The 17482-nt window shown below is 48.2% G+C and overlaps 1 protein-coding gene across 2 annotated transcripts; it reads right to left on the bottom strand.

Annotated features, from left to right (window-relative positions):
- Window positions 1-377: 377 nt before the first annotated feature.
- Window positions 378-14601, bottom strand: ROGDI (rogdi atypical leucine zipper). 2 transcript variants are annotated; one of them, XM_027735694.2, is made up of 11 exons: window positions 14557-14601; window positions 12131-12202; window positions 10774-10856; window positions 9386-9440; window positions 8775-8855; window positions 6301-6396; window positions 4960-5058; window positions 4369-4482; window positions 2485-2534; window positions 1835-1961; window positions 378-1301 (listed from the first exon to the last, which is right to left on the bottom strand). In XM_027735694.2, exons 1-11 carry the CDS (start codon window positions 14596-14598, stop codon window positions 1260-1262), a joined length of 861 nt encoding a protein of 286 aa, XP_027591495.1. In that variant the 5' UTR covers window positions 14599-14601; the 3' UTR covers window positions 378-1259. The 2 variants fall into 2 exon arrangements, with proteins under 2 accessions (XP_027591495.1, XP_039246389.1); XM_039390455.1 differs by lacking the exon at window positions 4369-4482 and having other exon boundaries at window positions 14557-14600.
- Window positions 14602-17482: the final 2881 nt, after the last annotated feature.

The following is a 17482-nucleotide window of genomic DNA, read 5'->3' as shown; positions in this document are numbered from 1 at the left end:
GTGGATGTTTAAGATTGTTCGGAGGCAGCGTTGATGGAAGCGTTCCAGGAGTCGCAGGTGGTGGCGGTAGATGACCCATGATTCGGAACCATACAAGAGAGTAGACAGCACTATGGCTCTGTAAACACTGATCTTGGTACTTTTCTTCAAGTGTTTATTACGCCATACTCTTTTGTGAAGTTTTCCAAAAGCACTGTATGCCTTTGCTAACCTGTTGTCCTTCTCTCCGTCAATCTTACCATCCGAGGAGATGAGGCTAATGAGCTCATCCTGCCCACAGATTTATTGTACCGTCCTCCCAGTAAGGCAAAAGGAAACGCAGCATGCATAACCAAGAACAGCCACTCACTTGTGAGAGAGCACACAATCTCAGATACTAATTCTTTCACAGCCCACAGGAGCATTGCAGGTCTGAGGGTCTTTATTTCAGCTATCAACGGCTAAAGGGATGAGTTACACACTGTAGCATCCATAGGCAGCAAATCAGTGTAGCAGTGTGGTACTCACTTTGTATTTAATGACAGGATGAGGGACTGAACAGCTGTGCTCAAGGTACCAAGGTAACTCCAAAGGCTAGCAGCGAAAACAAGATACTAAACCTGGAAAAGACCAATGAGCCCAACTAGGGCTTAGGGAAAAAAAAAAATCACATTGATGCCAGGGAAAAAAAGAAAAAAAAAACCAAAGAGTTCAAACATCAGCAAGTAAGAGCATCCTCAAAGGCGAATCAGTAACATGGGCATGGACAGAACAGGCAGGAGAGGGAGTCACTCAGGGTTAGTGATAACTACAGCTGGAGCAGATCACAGTAAAGTACTTCACTACGTGGAGCAACATGTCCTACCTTTTATGAAGTATGTTAAATTACCCTTCCCCTCTTCCCAGCCACCCCCCAGTCCAGGAGTTAAGTTACAGCACTGTGTACAGATCCAGTTAATGAGGGTGGTCCAGAGCCCTCATCCCTTGTAACAGACCCGTGTAACTCATCAGGAGCTTGGGAAATGTGAGGCACACAATGCATAGGAGGACAGGGACAGGTGGAAGCTCCAATCACCCAGCACTGCTTTGTGACCTGCTTATGCAGCAGTCCCAGACAAGGCTACTAAAGCTGTGTCTCTGGGTACACTGACCCTGCCCTTTGGAGGGCATCTGGCAGTGAACTCCAACATTCCTCAGGCTGACCTAGACTCAGATGGGATGAGAAAACAAAGAGAGAGACACTGGAAGTACTGTAAGGGCTTAAACTATTCCACAGAGAGTTAATATGGCCTGTAGTTCCAGTAACTGGAGAAAACGGAGATCTGAAAAGCAAGAAGAAAAGCAGGTAAGTTCCTGTACCCCTTAGACCACGGAGGAAAGACCACATAATAATGAGGTCTGAGCTTCACAGCATTACACACTTCAGCAGTGCGCTGCTGATGGGCAGGTTTGCTGCTGCTGTCACTGAAGGTACTTGGAGCACAAAGTTATTTGCTCAAGGTGGCAGCCAGGCCAGCTGCAGAGCTGGAACTGAGCATTGCTCTACTGGAATCTAGGTTGCTGAGGTCTCCATGCTCCCCTCCAGCACCCTGGTGTTTCCGTCATCCAGCTCATGACGGAGAACACAAAAGTGTCTACTTGCTCCTTTCCATCTAGTCACTAGCTCAGCAGACATCTGCCACACCACTATACTTATCTTATGGCTGTCAGCTAGGCAGTGCCAGCCAGCTCCCTGGCTCCAGAGCACTGACTCATCCCTTGTTTTCAGCAAGTTGTACAAAATAACATCGCATCAGATCTAAGGTCCTCTCAAAATCCAGAGTCAAAACCAAAGCCCCTTCTCCAAGCCCATTACCTTGTCCTTCAGTTGCTGGCAAAGCTGCAGTGAAACTGTGAAGAACACAAGGGCATCATTTAACCACGGGACAACACATTCCACTTTATGGACGTGGCTGACTTCATACCGCTGGCTGCCAAACTCACTGGAGAGGGGAAGAAGAGCACAGCTTCACACACAATGGCACAGAGCACAACTCCACTGTCCTCCATTCCCACAGGAGAGACTGATGACTTCTACCACATTTAAATCAGCATCTGGCAAAGTTACGAGAATGCAAAGACTCAGTCCACCTCTGACCAGATTTAGAGTTAAGCTAAAGGGTGAAGGCAGAAATTTCTTAACATTCCAGAGAGGCACAGAAGCAGGAAATGACGATGGCAACACCAATAACCGAACGCTCATTTTGGTTGAAAACTCTTATTCTAACTAAACTCATGGCACTGTATGGATGGGCTGGATCCTAGAAATTCACATCTTTGGGCCTTTATGGACAAGTCATTAAAGAGACAAAACAGAACATTCACAGGCACAGCAAGTGACTCAGTCCAGCTTCTCTGCTTCACAGACGCTACAATGAAAACTGCACACAGCTATTTGGATCTCACCCTCAGCACACACTTACACCTGTTACCCAGGTACACTACCCCTGTAGTGACTGTACTTACAACATGGCCCCAGGGTTATGTAAAATGGACCCTCCAGCAGGCTTGAAGTTCTAGAGAAGGAAAAGTTCATTAGGATTTTGATGCAGTAAACAAACCACTTAGAAGAAAGGCATTTCAGGTTTGCACTTTCAGTAGCCTGACACCTAGAAATGCCCACACTCTATTTGCCTGGATACTCCATCCATATGTAATCCATGTTTTCAGATCCCTTTCTCCTCCTCCATTAAAAATATCCTACACAGTGGTGGAGTTCAATTTAGCTCCAAATATTAGCACTACAAAAATAAGATAAGAAGATCCAGAAGAAAAACATAACATAGATTTTTAGGGAAATCTTCCTTACGGAAGCACTGCATTTCATAAAGTTTAAGAGTTTAATGATGTTTTTACAGGTGTATTGGGTTTGCGTGGCCAGTTTTTGGTAGTGGGGGGGCTACAGGGGTGAATTCTGTGAGCAGCTGCCAGAAGCTTCCCCCGTGTCCGCCAGAGCCAACTCAAGCCCGCTCCGGGATGGACCTGCCGCTGGTCCATCAGGACGAGCCCATCAGAGATGGCAGTGACTCCTTGGGGATAAGCTATTTGAAAAGGAAAATAAAAAAAAGTTATTGTGCAGAGGGAGAATATGTGAGAGGAACAGCTCTGCAGACCACCAGGGCAGTGCAGAAGGAAGGGGCAGGAGGTGCTCCAGATGCTGGAGCAGACATTCCCCTGAGATTCCGTGGGGAAGCCCCTGATGAGGCAGCTGTGCCCCTCCAGCCCACGGAGGGTCAGAGGGGTGCAAAGATCCACCTGCAGCCCAGGAAGGAGACCCACACTGGAGCAGGTGGATGCTCAAGAGAGGGCTGTGAACCCATGGGAAACCCATGCTGGAGCAGGATCCTGGCAGGGACCTGCAGACTCATGGAGAGAGGAGCCCTGGGAGCAGGTTTCCTGTTAGGATTTGTGACCCTTTGGGGGACCCACACTGGAGCAGCCTGTGCCTGAAGGGCTGCACCCTGGGGAAGAGTGACCCACGCTGCAGCAGTTTGTGGAAAACCGCTGCCTGTGGGATGGACTTATGCTGGAGAAGTCCATGGAGGACTGTCTCCTGTGGGAGGGACCCCACACTGGAGCAGAGGAAGGACTCCTCTCCTTGAGCAGTGGCAGGAACAACATGTGACGGATGAACTGACCATGATCCCCATTCCCATCTCCCTCCACTACTGGAGGGAGGAGGGAGAGCCTGGGAAGGAGGAAGGGGTGGGGGAAAGGTGTTTTTCAGATTTATCTTATTTCTCTTTATCCTGCTCTGATCTTGTTAGTAATAAATTCAATTAATATCCCAAATTCGAGTCTGCTTTGCCTGTGACTGTATTTGGTGAGTGATCTCTCCCGGACCTTATGTCAACTCATGAACTGTTATATTTTCTCCCCCCTGTCTGGTTGCAGAGGGGAGTGACAGAGCAGCTTTGGTGGGCCCTGACATCCAGCCAGGGTCAACCCACTACATCAAACTGATCCATGCAACAGGTAAAGGAGAAAAGTATCCATCAAAACTCCATTCAGGAAATGCAAGATGCTACTTTGATGTAAACTGGATTAATATAATTATGCCCTCCCAAAATTACGCAAAATTATCAAACCATATTGTAAGTACTTAGTGATAAATAGTTACTGGCTTTCTCCAGAGCACTGGTATGTTCTTCTGGGCTAAGTAGCCATGCCCCAAATTAGATTTAGAGACAGTGCTCTGTGTGCAGCAGACCTAAACACAGACACTTAGCACCAGTTACTGTCATTTCTGCCTTATCTTATGCCCATAACATCGTACCAGTGTGATCTCCTCCCTGCAGTGGGATGCAGGGAGAGGGAACTAAACAAGACTCAGGAAACAGCAGACATCACCTTGGTTGTGCTGGGCTGCAGCACATGGAGCTGGTAGACAGTGAGGCACAGCTTGTTCAGATTAATATAGAAATTCACAAGGATGTCTGGAGGCAGCACAGGGGTGAACATTTTCTGGTGAGAAAATAAGTAGTTTCTTTGTCAGTGAAAGGACCATCATTTCTAATGCTGGGAAATCACTCCCTTTTCCTAAGCCACACTACAATTACAATGGCAAGAGAGACATTAGGAGAGAAACAAAGACTGAGCAGCTGCAGGCAACGCTTGTTTCTCTCACTGCCCTTGATCAAATGGTATGTGCACGACAGTGAAAAGAGAGGATGGAGCAGTGTTCACAAGGGCAAATCATCCCTAGACAAGACTCCTGAGCAGAGAACAGAACTTAGGCATGAGGACTGGTTCTCAGAGAGTAAGTCATCTGCCACTCCCACAGGAAGATACAGAGCAGCCAAAACCACTCACGGTTTGCACTTGCTTCATTTCTGCCTCAAGAGATACTTCAGAAACCCACTTCCACCAGGATGCTGCCCAACATCCAAACTGTTGCATGCTGCCAGGCCTGTATGGAGGTCTAGACCAGCATATACTTACTGTGAGACCGCTAGAGGCAATTTCTGGTAGTGTTAGGGTAGCTGGAGTGGTCAGTCGATTTCGGGCTCTGGAGAGCTGCAACATCACAGCATCCATAAGCTACAAGATAACATACAGAAAACTGCTGAGTGTGATCCCCAAACAGCTCTGGACAGCATCCTGCAGAATCCTACAGCCTTCTGCAAGTGTTACAACAACCACAATCACCTCCTCTAACCCTTCCAGGAATTCAGGGATGTATTGGGAAGGGGTGCCTGCCACAGAAATGCTGTTTAACTGTTACCACAATCAGACACTCGTGAGACAAGCCAGGAGTGTTCAATACCAGGGACTGACAAGAAAACAGCTATTCATTACAAGAATACCAAGAGAACATGAGCTCAATTACTGATGCCACAGAAGCATCGACAAACTCATCATCGTCATCTCTTCAGAGGAGGGGGCATTAAGGAAAAAAACACACTGCTTTCACGTTCTCCCCATTCCCACATCACAAGTACAACTGCTGAATGGGCTCCCCCCCTCCATAACCAGCTATGACCGAGGGAACTAGAAAGAAGAACCAGCTCATTGTGAGGCCAACCCTGCCAGAAACCACAGTTCAAAGGCTCTATTCAGGCAGACTTTCTTTCCCAGAAAAAAACGGGGAAGCAACATAGGTCTGTAATAGAGCTCATGATTGCTAAGATGAAGGCATTTTATATTATAACTGATTCCTCTCCCTACTTCCACCTGAAATTAAAAAGAAAATAGTTTTATTACCTAAACTTCTCCCTATGAGCAGCCCTTGCCCATGTGGAAACTAAAAAAGGTCTAGTTTTCGCATGTTTGATGTTGTGATGGATTGCAATGAGCAAGTTGAAAATCTGGTGCCTTCAGAGAGAACTTCCAAGCAGAGGGTTGGGCTTCACTGCCATGCAGCAGCTGCTCTATCAGACCCCAACAGCTACTACTGGCAAGTGAGAAGTCACTTTCAAATCCTCAGTAAATCACAAGTACTGTCATCTTCTCTTTGCTGATGGCTGCCTCACTGCTGCTCTTGCCAGCAGCACTGATCAACAGAGAACTGTAATCACACCATCCACAGAAGATCGAGGAAGATCCTCCCAGATTATCACTGGTGTGCAACAGGGCACCAACTGCTCAGATTACTGATGCCAAACTGGTACAGATTCATATCAAATACAAGGTCACATGGACACTCCTTGACACAGGTACGACTGCAAAGTCCATTTCCATTACGAGACTCAGACAGCAATGTGCATTAACTGTGTTTAAAACAACAAATGGAGGGAGGAAAAATGCATGTTCCTACCCAAGCAGCAAGGGCTTTCTCCTCACCTTGAGCACCTCTGAGCCTGTTTTGAACTGGTAGTTCACATCTCGGTTCATAAGCAGGTAAATGGCTTGGTTCACATGGTTTCTGGCATCCTGGATCTGCAAAGGTACAATGGCACCCCTATGAAAAAAACACTCTCTCATACGTGGTGGCAAGTAGAGGTGATCCCCATTATCTCGCTGGCCTTCAGAAAACGGTGTCTTCTCATATGCTAATGCCAGGTCTGAACGCCAGACACTAACACAAACCTAACCACTGCTGCCCAGATGCATTATTGGGTTCTTCTCTCAGGGACTGGAGATGCAAAACAGTCTGACAGCTACAACCTGGATTGTCAACAGAAATATTGCTGCTGCCATGAAGGAACAGTGACATCAGCCACTCTTTTCCTGGGAGCACTCTGACCATGACTGCTCAGGTAGGAATTCTCACTGCTGATGGAATAGAGCGGTCATCTCAAGCACCACTGAACAATGATTTCTTCCTTAGCTAAAACCAACCAATCAAAGCTAAAACCAACGGCATTGATTACATTGATGATTTCTAATGCAGCGTCTCTGGCAGTACCCCAGAGTCCTTCTAGACTAAAATTGTTAGGATTGAGAGCTATCTCCAGCATCAAGAAGCTGTGCCATTGTGTGGGACTGGAACAGACTCAGGACACAGCTGGCTCAAGTTCCTCTCAAGCAAGAGGAACACAATTATCAAAGCAAGGTATCATAGGTGTATCCCAGTGCTTTCATGGGAGCAAGGACAAACTAGAGGAAGACAATGGCCCGGGGAGAAAGTGACTGGTGTTCAGCTTCAGACAGCAACCAGAAAATTGAAAAAAGAAAAAAAACCAACAAGGAGTAAATGAGAGGGTGTAATAAATGGAAGTGAGAAGCCTGAAAGCTTGTATGAGAAATGTCTGCTGGGAGACAGACAACACAGCTTGGGGCATTTGTAGTTCAATAGATCTACACTGCCCTCCAGCAATCCTACATCCCAGGACAGCCTTGTAGAGGCCTCCCTGGCATAGATCTGGACACTGGTTCCTTCTCATGCAGAACTCAAGGATCACAGAACAACTCTGCTCTTAGAAAGCACAGGTATGGGAGGCTACAGAGGGAAGAGAGAGATGGGAAGTTCACTGTCAAACTGCAGAGAGACTCTGCAGGTACTTAGGTATTTCCAAACATCACCCCCTTCAGCCTTTACACCTCCTAGATGTTTCTGAGCAAGTTAAATGGTTCCTGGCAGCATTACCCAACCAAGCAATGCCAATCCTGCTGTCATAATGATTTGCTTCATTCATATTCCCCCTTGTTTTTGCTCTGTTTTCTAATCAAGTTCCTCAAAATTTGTGCGCCTGCACTTTGTGTTCCTCAAAAACATGCCTATACTACAATTCTTACCAATGACTTCACTTTGCACAGAGAAACAAAACTCCAACTGGCACCACTCACTAAGGGAAGATACGATCTTTGAGATGCTCATTTTTAATTCAGAGGCGAAAGATCACCACATAATCACTTTAAATGCTTTTGCACACAGTCCTTGAGGCACTCACGCTCCACATCTGAACAACATTACAACACAAAATGCTTGCAAGTAAATAAAGGAAGCTGTTTTCCATAAAAGCCAGTAGAAGCCTATTAACCAGGCAGCAGTACAAAACAGCCACAAAACAGGATGCACTGCTGAGTGCTGTCAGAAAAACTTCCTTGCCTTGTTGCAAGGCATAAACAAATCAAGTTGAGTTTGGCATTAACATCGCAAGTACACAATTTTCTAGATTTCTACAAAGTTATCAGGTAGAGCTTTCACTTTGCTGCCAAAGCAGCTGTTGGGAATGGCACTCAGTGCCAAATGCACTCATCACCTAGAAAAATCTGAGACATGGCAAGGGGAAGCTCAAGGAATACATCTTCCTCCAACCTACTCAGCTTTGACAAAGTACCTGTAGTAAACCACCTCCGCAAAATCAGGCACTAGTTCAGGTTCTGAAATCAGGTAGCTCCCAGCAAAATGGTGGGAAAGAGATTCCAGTTCTGAATAGCTGCGTTCTTTTAACTCCTTACCTGAGGGAACTCAGACATGCTACAGGAGCACAATGATGTCCTCAGTGTAAACAAATGTATTCATAAGAGAATAACAGCAAGCTACTTGAGGCCCCTGAAGCTACTCTTTGCCCTGCTAGCCTGGGTGTCATAGGCAGACACAGGACAGTCCTGCATAGGCACCTTGGGCAGTCTTTTAAAGGATCATGACTGCTATGCAGACAGCCTTCAGATTGCTGGTGTGTCAAGAATGAGCAGAACCCATCTCTTCCACCCAGCACTGTAACTGAATTTAACTGCACCTGCTCCCTCCCTGAGCTTCTACCACTGAAACTCATGTGAAATGGACATCAACAGTCTCTCTCAAAGGACTACAATGACTGCTCGGAGGGCACAGACACTACAGACGGGTGGGCATCTAAAGCCAACAGTACCTGCTGCAATTTCCACTGTTTGTCTTCCCGGAATGCAAAGTGCAGGAGCTGATTGTTTCTGGGCATTTTCAGATTAACATCCTTGAAGAAAGAAATAAACACATGAGAGCAAGAAATGCCTGCATGCAAAACATGGGGGCTGCCAGTCCCACCCCATTCTTCCAGACCACCCTGGCAAGCTGCATTCCATAGTCATGGCACGGTCAGAACCTCAGTGCTCCCACAAGGTGATGTTAATACAAAGGATAGGTTTAAAGGCATTGAGTGAATTGGGATCCAGGTAGGACACATGACCTCAACTCAGAAAGTCCCCAAGGAAATTTGATACTACACAACAAAGGTGGTAAAGGCAAGGAATCCCCATGGAAGTTGACTCCAGCACTCACCACAGCATAGGGGTGGTGGGAGGGAATGTCAGATGCTGGGTCTTGACAAACTGCAACAATTGCTGAAACATCTAGTATTTAAGGCCTATTAGGGAAGACTGACAGAGAACACTGATCACTGGTAACACATAACCAGGGTGACCTCCCACCCTGAGGTGATCAAAGGGTAATAAGGATGACACCCACCCCTTGTAGTATAAAGCAAGAAGCATGGCAAGTACTCACAGCTTGACATAGGGCGTCTCCCTGTAGTGTCAACACACCTTTCACCTGGTCTGTGCTGGAATGAGAGGAAATATCTGGGCAACACCGGTCACAAGAGGCACCTACTGACTGCCAACTCGACCCTGCCCCTCCCAGTCCTGTGTAGCCAGCCCAGTTCTTCCTGTGCGGGGTCTGAACGCTATTCCTGCCCAGTACCTGAACATTACACGTGCTTTCAAAGTCCCCAGCTCTTGGCCTATGGCCAGCTGCTGTCATATTCTTTACTGGCCACCTCACCCCAACTGCCCTGCCTAAAACATTACCTTCATTTCTAATCCCATACTTATCCCATGAATCACCTCTCGACAGTTCGGTTGTTGTTACAAACAGCTCCAGCAGGCACAGGCATAAGACAATAAATGAATTACTGACATTGGAGGGTTAGGTGGTTAATACAGGAGTTGAAAATTACAAACCACACCTCATCCCAAGGAAAAAAACCTAATATAAATAAAACGTAAATAAATAAAACCCCACAACCCAAAATAAATAAAAAACTCACACCCCAAACCCTTTGAAAAATCCTGCAAGATGACTCACATCTACAATGAACAGTGAGGGGAGAAGACTGAAACACCTGGGCCTTCAGGAACTCAGTTTGGCCACACCTTGCACTCTACTACATTAGACAGAGACTCTTTAGACCAACACTTTGCAAGATTCACCTTGCAACAACAACAAATGAAAACTAAGATTAAGCTTAATATTTTAAGATCTGAAGAAGACAATCTTCAAACCCAGTACAGAACTACTGCATCACCCCTTGCAATGCTCCCTGTGCCGTTCCTAAGGACTTGCTTTGTGACAAGCTTGCAACCTTTGCCAGAGCAGCTATTGATACTAAAGGCTATGGTGAAGATCAAAAACCGGACATCAACTTCAGAAGAACTGCATGTCTGCATCACCTTCTGCACAAGCCTCAGTTTGCTCTGTGTGAAGGAGATTTACTGTCTTAGGGAGATTAGGACAAAGGTTAAGATTTGTCCACACAGTCATAAACCGAGCCAAGAGCAGAATTCAGGTCTTGTAACTGCAACTCCCTGTGCCCAGAGTCATAAAAACGCCCCTTGGCAAACTGCCCGCACCAGCATGGAGCAAGGAATCAGTGATACCAGGTGTCATCAGGAAACAGCACAAGGCTGGCTCGGGCAGCCCTCAAACACAGCTATCAACTGTTACCTTCACCTGCCATGAGAGTTCGTTTGTTTGTTTTCCTTAAAGCAAAATCTTCTATTAAAGAAAACCCCACTACTCCAGGGGTGCTACAGAGCCCTTCACCACAGATGCTCCAGGATCTGCACCTGTTTGCTGTAGAGGGAAGTGACCGACTGACCACCACCACCACTTACCCTGATGTGCTCAGTACGAAATTCTCCTGCCTGACAGCTGCTCCTGAGCCACTGGTGGGCAGAGCAAAGCGGTGGGAGGCCTCCTGCCCGAGAGAGGACACAGTGAGTGCTGGAGCATCTGCACCATGAGCCAGGAACAAAGATAACACGGACACCAGCAAGTGGACAAACGGTGAGTGCTCACCTCTGCCAGCCTCCTGAAGCCCACCGAGCAGAGCCCCTGGATTTCATCCTACTGCAGGACCAGCACAGTCCAGAAGGCTCAGTGTGTGCAACCCACAGCAGAAGACGTTTGGAAATCCCACACCCCGGAGCTGGGCAGTGCCAGAGGGGTCTCCAAGCTGCCCACAGAAGGAGCAGCACCCCTCACAGCCCAGCGCTGCATGCCCTCAGCCACCATGGTGCTGCCCCTTATCACAGCTGAGGGAAGTCTGGAGTGAAAATCAGTCCCCCAACTGGTTATACTGGCTGGTGACAGTACTTTAATCTCTGTCCTGTAATCACACTTCACCCTTAAAACTATGACAAATTCTTCAAAAAAGGTATTACATATGAAGGTACTGCAGGCTTTTGTCACCTGCTACTGACTCCCATCCTGGGGTTCTGAGTCAACACCATGGCACTCTGGCACCTGCCCCTCACCTCCACATTTTTGGCCCTCCTCTTCCATCACTCACTAATTCCCCAAAACCTCAGTGTTAAGGGGTTGGGCCTGTTGAACACTGACCCAGCAGGCACATGGTACACTCTCAGTGCACACAATCCCCCTTGGCCAATTCCCCTCTGGCCGCTTGGAAAGAGCCAAAGCTGCAGCCCATGCTCAGGCTGGAGAAAGGTGCTGCCCACCTGGTTCACCTGAGCACATCGGGCCTCTGAAAGGGGCAGGTACCAGCAGAGGAGTGAGCATGTCGAGGGCGGGACGGTTTTGAACGAGGAGAGTGCATGCTACTAATCACTGCATAAGTAGCAGCTGCCAGCTAAAGGCCATCACGCTCATTTCCACCATCACATGACGGAGCTACAGGCAGATCCAGATTCTGTTCCAGAAAATATTCACCTCCCAGGCAAATGCCTGGCAGATAGGTCTGGCTGCCTCCACTTACCTTTTCAAAGCAGCTCTCAGCAAAGAGGGTCAAGAAAGAAGTAATCTTGGGGAAATCAGCTCTATTGGGAGTCCTCAAAACCAGAGGGCAAGCAAGCACTAGGGACAGCACTGGACATGGGTGCTGGATGTTTCCATACAGCCTCTACTAAGAATTTTTTCCTCCAGGGGAAACCTACGACCATTCCTCCACATGGGAGGGCAAACAAACCCACAACACAAAACGCAGACAAAATTAACAAAATTGAACCTCACCTTCAAAATATCCTGCAGCTGCCTCAAAACAGCATGGACCTCTTCTTGTAAAAGCCATTTAAACTCTTCTTCCTACATCATGGGAAAATAGTAGTGGAATCATGAGAAGTCAAACAGTGGAAGTAAATCTCTCAGACGCACGTGAAAGTTATTTAAGTTCCAAGTGTGGTGCTGTTTCTGTGCTGTTTAAATCAAGGAGGAAAAGAAAAAGATTTCTTCCTGGTTTGCTCAAACACCTCAGTCTCCACATCTCCACTTGTCTATCCCAGTCCAGGGAACTGTCCTCATTCTTGTCCTGACTTTGTTTAACAAAGCAGCATTCACACAAATCACTGTACCAATAATCCCAGAATTATGAAAGAACAGGCAGCACGGGATGCAAATTTTAGAGCAAAGTAGAAATCCTGCTGCTTCAAAATCTGGGGCATCTTTTTAAGCTGCTGGGATGGGCTGACCTGGCTGCCAGACACCAACACAACCTTCCCCACTGCCCCTCTTGAACAGGTTGGGGGAGGAAATAAGTTCGTGGGTTGGGGTAAAGCCAGAGAGATCCATTTCCAGTTCCTGGCACAGGCAAAACTGAGCCAATTTGCAGACAAATTTGTTGCCAATTAGATGGTGAGAAACAAAGATAAAAACCAAAATGCCCTCCCGCCCAGCATTTCCCCAAGTAACAGCAGCCTAAAAGCACAGCAAGCCAAATTGAAAATGGGGTGGGGGAGACACAGACAATCACTGGGCCAAATTCAGTAACCAACAAGTTTGGATCTGACGACTCATTGTCTCGGGCCTCCATTAGTTGTTGCCACAGAGAAGGCTGTATAAAGCAGACTCTCAAAGCACAGCTAATGCTTCTGTTAAACCACGAGATCTCATCCAGATCATCAGAGAAGTGGGGACAAAAGCAAGCAGACTACTACTTGTTACCCTGTAACAAAAGAGAAATTTTCCATGTAGAAAGTTATGGAAGGGAATGAATTGAGCAGATTGCCCAAAGAAAAATGGGCAAGGTGTGGTCAACTCAGAACTTTAAGCTTGTGGTTTCTCTGGTAGACAGCTCCCGTTCACCATGAGGCACACAAAATAACCACTCATTGATGTGTCAGCACCTCACACAAGAGTTTTCCCAACAAGTAGTAGGAGAAGGCCAAGTTTGTTTCAGCAAACATTCACCCAAAGCCAGCACACACAACAAAGCCAGGCAGGACTCCCTGTTATCCTTCAAAGAAGTCTGGGTGCAGGACCACTGACTTCCACCATTTAATCCTGGTCTGGATTTCTGGGAATCATACTGATCACAGAATCACAGACTGTCCTGAGCTGGAAGGGACCCATCAAGTCCAAGTGCGGGTCCTGCACAGGACATGCCAACAATCCCACCATGTCTCTGAGAGCATTGTCCAAATGCTTCTTGGACTTTGTCAGCCCTGGGGCTATGACCACTGCCTTGGGGGAGCCTGTTCCAGTGCCTGACCACTCTTCGGGTGAAGATCCTTTTTCAAATATCCAGCCAAAACCTCCCCTGACACAGCTCCATGCCATTCCCTCGAGTCCTGTCACTGTTCACCACAAAGACAGATCTCCCTGCTCTTTCTGTAGCGCTCGCTCGCCTCCAGATTCCCAAAGGAACAGTGATCCCATAGGTGCAGCAGACTCCTTCGGTGCCTCCACCACCCACCGGCACTATGCAGGTGTTTCTACTTCAAAATCCCCCTGGTGTCTTTCTCCCCTCTAGTCACAGCAAGAAATCTCCCCCTCCACACTAATTTCAGACTGAGTCAAGTTCATGCACCACATCTGTGCACTACATAGCTGTATTTTTGGGAATGCTGCTCATAACCTTCCAAACCACATTAACGTGAGAAAGACCTGTTTTCCCCCGTGGCTTTCCACTCAGCCCGATGGATCTCTGAACCGCCTCCCCAGAGCGGAGGTCTTGCTCCTCCTCGCAGCCGCTGTCCCGGGGAAGCCGCAGTGGCGGCTGCTCTGCGCCATCCCCGCTGCTGCACCAGGTCCCCAGGGCGGCTCTGGCCGTCGCCATGTGCGGGGCCTGTCACCAAGGTCACGGTGCACACTCGGGGTGCGCCGGGAGCAGGGCGGCCCCGCCCGGGGCATACTGGAACGGAGACCCGAGCGCCGCCGCCGGGGGAGGCCGGAGGAGGCCCGAAAGCCTGGCCCGGCCACACGGCCGGAACGCGGGCACCGCCTGCAGCCGGGGCAGCTGCCCCGCGGTCGGGACCGGGCGGTCCTGGCATAGCGCTCGGCCCAGGCCGGGGCGCGGGAACAAGGGACGGCCTTTCCACCCCATACCGCGGCTCCCCGCCCGAGCAGCCAGAGCGGGCCTGCGGGGGCCCGGCAGGGCTGCTGTGCCCGGGGCGGGACCGCTGCCGCTCGCTTCGACCCCGCCGAGCGCCCGCCTGACTCACCAGCACCGCCCGCTCCGCCGTGCTCGCCATAGCCGCCGCCATCCCGCCGCCGTCCGCACCGCCCCCGGCGGCCGCGGCTCCGCCCCGGGCGCCGCCATTGGCTGCGGCACCGCCCCGCCGCTCCTTCATTGGCTGACGGCACGGCCCGGCAGAGCCTGATTGGGCAGCATCCCGTCCAGGGCCCCTCCCACTCACGGTCATTGCCCGTCCCGGCCCCGCCCATGGCGCCTCACTGCAATGGCCCCTCACAGCCCCGGCCCCGGCCGAACGCGGGGATCAAACCGAGCTGCGCGTAAGAATCCTCAGGAATGCGTGAAAACGTGCAAGTCTCATCGCCTCTTCTCAACACAAATACATTTATCCTGGCAGTGAGATCGGCGGGTTCGAGCGGGAGTGAGGGGGCCACGCACACAGAGCCTTCATCGGATCGGCCCCCTCGTGGAAATGATCCTTCATTCCCGGAGCAGGGAAAACTTCCAACAGCACCAGTTCCTGCTGCAAGCACAGCTCTCGACTTTGTCACGTTCTGCGTTGCTTCTAGTGGCAGTGCTCTAGAGGGAGTGGTTCCTTGGGCACCTGTAACTCCTGTACCTGGAGCCCACTGGCGTGAGCACCAGCCCCTCGTGCCTCGGCAGGAACAGCTGCAGCTGTCCAACTGCAAAAGCTGCCCGATTATCCACAAACAGTATTCCAGAGCTTGCAAAGACTTCACTTGAGGGATCCTGTCTTGGAATGCCCAACCCACTGCGGAGTTAGTGTTCATAGAATCATGGAATAGTTTGGGTTGAGGGACCTTATCGCTAGTCTCATTCCACGCCCCTTCCACTGGACCAGGCTGATCATAAGACTTAGTGTTCAAAAAACCCCAAATGCCAGAAGGATGGATACCCCAGCCCATCACTTACACAAGTTGTCATCAACACCAGAACATTAAAACTAAGCATCCTCCTCTCATCCCAGCTGCATGGAGCCCTCTGCACACGGAGGCTGGAATTAATCCAAACTCATCCTCTGCAATGCCTCACTGACAGTTCCAGGCTTCAGCAATTGTCAAAGCGCTCTCTGGAACACTGTGGTTTCTCAGCAGCTCTGAGTTTCTAATATTCTGTGGAACACACATATTTCCTTAATGCCTCAAGACAACTCTGACAGGCTTTAGAAAGTGTCACAAGAACATTGTGTTACCAAGAAAGGTTTTATTCTTTTTGCCAGTAGCTTTGTTAATTGCACAAAAAAAAAAAAAAAAAAAAAAAAAAAAAAAAAAAAAAAAAAAAAAAAAAAAAAAAAAAAAAAAAAAACAACAAAAAAAAAACCAACAAACAAAAAAACCTGTTTTGCCATTTAAACATTTTCCACACATCCTATTCTGAATGACAAACGTTAATTAAAAACAAGGCAAGAAAATAAAAATTCACAACCTTATTGAACTATAGGATCTATCATCGAGGAAAAAGGAAGTTGCTTTTCTTACAAGCTTTTCACAAGTGTCACATTTTCTCTTTAAAAAGGAGGGAGTCAAAAGAAAGCAAATTGCTAAAACAAATCCTCATAAAAAGAAACTTTACAGAATTGTCAACAATATTAAGACAACATTGACTAGCTAGTTTTATTAGAGCATCTCTCAATCCACTGCTTCCCCCACTCCCCTCCCCCAAATCTCAGGCCTAGGAAACAGATTGAGATCCATGTTCAGAAGCCACAGACATAAATACAAGAATCTGACTGAGACTGACAGCAATCTCAACTGGCATCTGGAACAGTCTGGTTTTCCCCATTTCCATCCCTCCTCCTCACTTCACAGCCACATCAAAGCTCTTGGTCTCCTTCTGCTCCTCCCTGGCACACCTGTGACTGTACAGCTGGCCAGGCAGCACCACAGCCACTCTACAGCCACTCTCACTGGACATCAGCCCAAAGCTGCAGTCAGACCTTCCCAGGACAAATTACAGTGTTGATTTAGTCCGTACCCACCACTCCCACAGAAATAATCATCTCCATTCTGGGAACTGCAGTATTTCTGGAAAACAAACCCTGCAGTAGTGAGCTGCCTAGGGACCGGTTCTTGGAATTCACTATGAAACATCTGTCACAGGCCTTGAGAGCTCCTTTTGCATTCTCACTGTATCCAGAGGCACCACAAAGTAACAGAGAAGAAGATCCTCCATTACCTTTGCTCAGACCCATTCACCTTCACTCTGGCCCAAAAGGGCAGGGACACATAGGGGATGCTGCTGCACTGGCTCGGCACAGTTCACTCTCAATTGCACCTGAGACAGTACCTCCCTCTTCCTCGCAAAAGTTTTCCACTCTAAAATCTGTAGTCTCATCTCCTACCTGCAAACCCACAATTTCCCCCAGATGCCCTCAATGCATAATCCGTTTGAGTGATTTCCTTACTGTGCCATGTTTAACCAAGGACTTCAGGTGCTAAACAGCGGAGATGTGGATGGGGAAGCGCAGTGTGTCAAAGCAGGTCAATGGCTGGTTATCCTGGGCACATTTCTGTGCCTTTTAACATGGATACCTACATGCAGGACGGCAGCGGCACTGCCAAAGGAACACGGATGTACGACTAGCATCGCTCACACACACTGACCAACGGGCAGTGAGGTCTGACAGCTCTGTTGCCAGGTGTTCACCATAGGACATAAGTAATGCAGAACACAGCATGAACCCAAAAAGAACAGAGATCACAGGAGGTGAAATACTCAAAGTAACATTTAGAGCATGAGGCATTAGATGTTGTGATTCAAAATGAGTATCTGATACTCTGTTTCTTAACAAGGTGCCCCTGAACCATACGCATATACACTGCACAAAGCAGGATTGGGAAGAAATTCTAATCCAGGGGAAATTTCCTTACACAGCCATTAAGTTCCTAGGAATAAAAAAAAAAAATAAAAAAAAAATAAAATAAAAAAAAAAA

The sequence above is a fragment of the Pipra filicauda genome, unplaced genomic scaffold (assembly GCF_003945595.2).
Source record: "Pipra filicauda isolate LSUMZ 115617 unplaced genomic scaffold, ASM394559v2 scaffold822_size72862_pilon, whole genome shotgun sequence".
NCBI classification, from domain to species: Eukaryota; Metazoa; Chordata; class Aves; order Passeriformes; family Pipridae; genus Pipra; species Pipra filicauda.
This window is presented reverse-complemented; position numbering and strand designations above follow the sequence as displayed.